Raw genomic sequence first — 5,978 nt, forward strand, 5'->3', positions numbered from 1 at the left:
TGATGCCACATTCGATCAAGTGTGGCATCAAGGAGCTCTAGCAAAACTGGAATCAATGGGTGTTGAGGGAAATCTCTCCGGTAGTTAGAGTGATACATGGCACACGGGAAGATGGTCGTCGTTGTTAGAGGTCAATCATCACAACTCCAGGTCATCTCTGCAGGAGTTCCTCAGGGTAGTGTCTTAGACCCACCCATTTTCAGCTGCTTCATTAATGACCTGCCCTCCATCAATAGGGTCAGAAGTGGAGATGTTCACTGATGATTGCACAATATTCAGTACCATTCGCAACTCCTCAGATACTGAAGCAGTCCATATTCAAATACAACAAGATCTGGACAATATCCAGGCTTGGGCTGACAGGTGGCAAGTAACATCTGCACCACACAAGTGCCAGGCTATGACTGTCACCAATAAGAGACAATCTAACACCGTCCCTTGACATTCAATGGTGTTAACATTACTAAATCCCCCACTACCAACATCCTTGGGGTTACCATTAACTAGAAATGCAACTAGACTTGCCATTATAAACACAATAGCTACAAGAGCAGGTCACAGGCTTGGAATACTGCAGTGAGTATCTACCTCCTGACTCCCCAAAACCTGTCTATCATCTACAAGAAACAAGTCAGGATACTTGCAGCTCCAACAACACTCAAGAAGCTTGACACCATCCAGGACAAAGCAGCATACTTGATTACTCATCCACAAACATCCACTCCCTTCAGCTTTGATGCTCACCAGCAGTAGTGCGTACTTGCTACAAGGGGCACTGCAGAAATTGACCAAAGATCCTCAAACAGCACCTTCCAAACCCATGACCATGTCCATCTAAAAGGACAAAGGCAGCAGATATATAGTAACACAAACACATTCAAGTTCCCTCCAAGCCACTCACCATCCTGACTTGGAAATATATCGCCATTCCTTCACTGTCGCTGGGTCAGAATCCTGGAATTCCCTCCCTAATGGCACTTTGGGTCAGCCCACAGCCATTGGACTGCAGCGGCTGAAGAAGGCATGGTGGCTTAGTGGTTAGTACTACGACCTCACAGCGCCAGGAACCAGAGTTCGATCCCAGCCTCAGGCAACTGTCTGTGTGGAGTTTGCAGGTTTCTGCCTGGTGCTCTGGTTTCTTCCCACAGTCCAAAGGTGTGCAAGTTAGGTGGATTGGCCATGCTAAATTATCCAAAGTGTTCAGGAATGTGCAGGTTAGGTGCGTTTGCCATGGGAAATGCAGTGTTATAGGGTAGGGCTATGGGTCTGCATGGGCTGCTCTTCGGAGGGTGGGTGTGGACTTGTTGGGGCAAATGGCCTTTTCCCACACTGTGGGGATTCTCGATGTAAGGCAGCTCATCATCACCTTCTCATGTGTAACTAGAGATGAGAAATAAATGCAGGCACAGCCAAAGACACCCAAATCCCACAAATGAACAAATCTTAAAAAAAATTAAACCCCTTCACACTTACAGATTAAAGCACACATGATGCTAGTTCAAAATCCAAACTCTAAAATAGATCTCACACACACACAGATATATATATATATCATAAAACCTAGACATATATACACATATATAATATAGACCTTACATCAAAACTGCTATCAGTCACCTGTCTTTAAGTTCCAGATAACAAGGTTTTGAGAGCACAGGCTTCAGAAACCAACATCTGAGTGCTGAGTCAGCATGAGGTTATTCTACGTATGATTCAAGAGACGGCCAAAGGTAGTCTCTGCTTTCCATCTATGTGCATTGAGTTCTGCTTCAAAAAAAAAGATTATCTCACTGCAGACTCAAGGTCACAGAAGTTGTTAAACATTTCAAGTAGGATGTTATTTAGCCTGGTCCAGGTGTGGATCTGTTGATGTTTAAAGTCAGAGACAGCAGGCTACAAACATGGGCGAGATGATCCATGAGCTTTTGTAGATCAGTTTGTGTGAGTGATCAGTGCACTGTCATCAGTGTAGGGTAAAGGAATTCTCTGATTAAAGACATGCTTTATTTTTGTCTTTGTTTTCAGTCTGGATTGATTGTAGAGCTCACTGTCTGACCTGGCATACAGGTAAATTCCTTCATATCAGAGGGGAATGCCAAGGCCGAGAGAATGAAGAAGAAAATGCAAAACCAAGTGGGGGCTCCAACACAGCCCAATTTCACTTCATTCTTCATCCTGGACCTAAAGATGTGATGCTGTCAATCTGTGCAATACAGGGCAATGAAAGGAACAGTTAGCCTTGGGAGCTTTGTTGGACAAAGCTTTTTTGGTGATCTCCTTTGTCAGCTTTCTTTTTGTAAATTGATAATTTTTGTGTTTTCCCTTCCACAAGACATCTGTTCTCCTCACCAAATACAGATCTCAAATTCAGGATCACCGTTAGTGTTTTTAAGAAAGGAAATTGTTGTCCAAAATATCAGCAACATATCCAGATTACCAAACTACAGCCAGTTATAGATGTGTTAACATCAGTTGAAACAAATCTAATATTGTCAGACTGTCAATTTTGGAAGTGATCAACAACAGCAATAACAGCAAATCCAATTCTTTCATAAGATAAGGAAATCATTGTTTGGGTCATCATTAGTGGCCACGAAGAAGATGGTGGTGAGTTTCCTCCTTGAACTGCTGCAGTTTACATGTTATTGAGGTTCACCTATGAGCTCGCTTATGTGTCACTAGGTTGAAGGACCGAGTGAATCCCTTCCCACACACAGAGCAGATGAATGGCCTCTCTCCAGTATGAACTCGCTGGTGAGCAAGGAGAGAGGATGAACACCTGAAACTCTTCCTGCAGGAAGTGCAGTTGAATGGCTTCTCCTCTGTGTGAATTAGCTGGTGTGACTCAAGTGCGGATGATACAGTGAATCCCTTTCCACATGCAGAACAAGTGAATGGTTTCTCCCCCGTGTGAATTCGCTGGTGTGCAATCAGGGTGGATGACTGCCGGAAACCTTTCCCACAGGAAGTGCACCTGAATGGCTTCTCTCCAGTGTGAACACGCTGGTGTCTCAGCAAACTGGATGACTGAGTGAACCCTTGCCCACACACTGGGCAGGTGAATGGCTTTTCACCAGAGTGAACTCGCTGGTGTTCAACAAGAGCAGATGAATGCCTGAACCTTTTTCCACAGGAGGTGCAGCTGAATGGTTTCTGCTCAGTATGAATTCGCTGGTGTGATCGAAGGCCAGATGAATGAGGAAATCTCTTCTCACACACAGAACAGTTGAATGGTTTCTCCCCAGTGTGAACTCGATGGTGTATATTCAAGTCAGATGAAGACATGAACCTCTTTGCACAGTACATGCAGCTGAAGGGCCTCTCCTTAGTGTGAATCCGCTGGTGTAACATGAGGCAGGATGTCTGCGTAAATCCCTTCCCACACTCTGAACAGGTGAACGGTCTCTCCTCAGTGTGAATTCTCTGATGTGACACGAGTTTGGTTGTCTGAGTAAATCCCTTTCCACACACAGAACACGTAAATGGCTTTTCTCCAGTGTGAACTCGTCGGTGGATTTCCAGCTGGGATGGGTAATTGAATCCTTTACCACAGTCCTCGCATTTCCACGGTTTCTCCATGGAGATGTTGTCCTTGTATCTCTTCAGGATGGGTGATCAATCGAAGCCTTGACCACACACTAATTAAGCACAATATCTCCCCACGGCGAATGGTGTAGATGTTTTCCCAATCTTCTTGACTGGTTAAAATTATTTCCACAGGAAATTCACTGGAATGCTCTCACTTGGAATGTGAGACTGTGTAATGCTCTTTCCACAGTCTACTCACTGGAACACAATCACTCAGGGGTGTGGGTGTATGTGTCACTGGATTCTTGTCACTCACACTGATGTTTGAAATCATTTCCCACAGGCAGAACAAACATTTCTCCTTTCACGTTCAGAATCAAATGGTACTCAGGTCCTGATAAATTGCACTAGTCAACTAGACCTTGGCAGGAAATTTGGTTTGTATTTAATATCTCCAAAGCCTTCTCTTCAAATATCCTGCAAAAGGAGTTTACAGAAGTCATCACTATCAGTGCAGAATAGAAATTCAGAAGCAAATTGCAGATTCTAATGAACATTATTTTCCTCTCTTATTCCCGGTTCCACATCTGCTTTTTTGGAAATCCAGATCTATCTCCCCTTTTACCCCCTACTCCCAGTTTTCCATCCTGTCTGTAGATTCACTTTTCCAGCTCCTGCCTGCAGACTGAGAATCAATGAGTCTGATTCAGATTTTGGGGTCCCCAGCGGATGTTGATGAATTTTCCCCGCCCACACCCGGGGTTTCCTTCCTGATCAGAGCCTCATTGGTTCCCCCTACAGTGCGACACGCCTTTCCCTCACCAAGATGGCGGCCGGTTGCCCGGGTAACCAGGCTGGATTCCCGCCCCCACCAAAATAGTAGTCAGTCGTTTTCACCACCACCAACCCTAAATCCGCGCGCGCGCGTCCTCAGGCCTCCTCTGGAGTTTATAAACTTCCCAAGCCCCCTCCTCTCCCAGTTTACATTGGTCTCGCAACCTACTCTCTCCCCCCCCGGGAATCTTATCGCTCGGGCCTGGCGACACCTCCCCGGTATATTACCGAAGCCTCGCCACAACCAGCCTCCTCCCACACTCGCCGGCACCACCTCCGTCCCGCTCGAGGTTTACGGAGGTGGGGGATGGGAGGAAGGCTGCATGACGTCGATTCCGGTCCAAAGGGAAGTGGGCGTGGCTGGAGGTCGGTGCCGGAACGGAAGGTCCTTCAATTAATCGGAGACGGAAGGCCGGGGCTATATTTGTGGCCAGCCCACATGAGCCTGAATTAGTTCTGAGGAAGGGTCACCGGACCCGGAACGTTAACTCTGTTTTCTCCTCCACAAATGCTGCCAGACCTGCTGAGCTTTTCCAGCAACTTTGTTTTTGTTCCACATGAGCCTGAATTGCCTGTTTTTTTTCTCACGAGGCTCTTCAGAGATGTTGCTCTATACCTCTGGGGCAGATGGGAGTTGTACCCAGGCCTCTCGGACCAAGAGTCGGGACACCATTACAGCGCCACAAGAGGTCCATAAAAATGCTGTACCCACCCCGGCGGGGAATTAAATTCCACTTTCCCGAGTGACAGGCGGAATCGTGAGCACTCTCCTTCAGAGGACCCTGACCGACATTGAGTCATATCTAATAAAAACCGAAAGAACTGCGGATGCTGGAAATGAGAAACAAAAACAGAAATTGCTGCAAAAGCTTCCTGAGAGGATGGATCATTGGAGCTGAAACATTAACTCTCATTTCTCTCCAGATGCTGAGTTTTTCCAGCAATTTCCGTTTTTGTTCCCAAGCCATATCTGTTGTCCACACTCGGTGTTGCCTACGAATGACTCCAGACCCACAGCAATGTGGTTGAATCTTAGCCAAGCTCTCTAAGAACTTCACAACATTCCTAATGTGTGGGACCCATACATGGGGTTGCATTCCACAGGGATATAACTGACAATCAGGGTTAGATTTAACTGGGATTACAGTCCCAGTCTCCATTACACCTTCATATAGAGAATGGAAATAGATTCACTAGAGAATGTATCACACAGTTTGACAAAGATAAAACCAAAATTGACAGTGTTTCAGCCTCAAAAACAGCAGAATGGGGGTGTTTCAGAAAAGAGAAAACTGAAGGGTGACCTAATAGAAGTCTTTAAGCTGTTGAAATAGTTCAATAATCCAATGGGGATTACATAAGAAACCTTTTTACTCAGCAAGTGGTGAGAACGTGGAACTCGCTCCCACAGTGAGTGGTTGAGGTGAACAGCAGGGCAAAGTGGACACACATGATTAAAGTAGGGATCGCTCATAAAATTGTTTCAGAGATAGTAGGAACTGCAGATGCTGGAGAATCTGAGATAACAAGGTGTAGATCTGGATGAACACAGCAGGCCCAGCAGCATCAGAGGAGCAGGAAAGCTGACGTTTCAGGCCTAGACCCTTCTTCAGAAA

General features: G+C 45.9%; 1 protein-coding gene across 1 annotated transcript in view; it reads right to left on the reverse strand.

Annotated features, from left to right (window-relative positions):
- Positions 1-1,432: 1,432 nt before the first annotated feature.
- The window catches only part of LOC109912675 (zinc finger protein 850-like), a 21,675-nt gene continuing 17,129 nt past the window's right edge, over positions 1,433-5,978 (reverse strand). Inside the window, exons 4-5 of the mRNA XM_048619610.1 lie at positions 4,591-4,780; positions 1,433-3,607 (exon numbers count right to left, since the gene is read on the reverse strand). Of these exons, the coding sequence (XP_048475567.1) occupies positions 2,653-3,607; positions 4,591-4,780 (1,145 nt within the window). The 3' untranslated portion in view covers positions 1,433-2,652. The remainder of the gene's footprint in view (positions 3,608-4,590; positions 4,781-5,978) is intronic.

This window comes from Rhincodon typus, chromosome 43 (genome assembly GCF_021869965.1).
Source record: "Rhincodon typus isolate 14 chromosome 43, sRhiTyp1.1, whole genome shotgun sequence".
NCBI lineage: Eukaryota > Metazoa > Chordata > Chondrichthyes > Orectolobiformes > Rhincodontidae > Rhincodon > Rhincodon typus.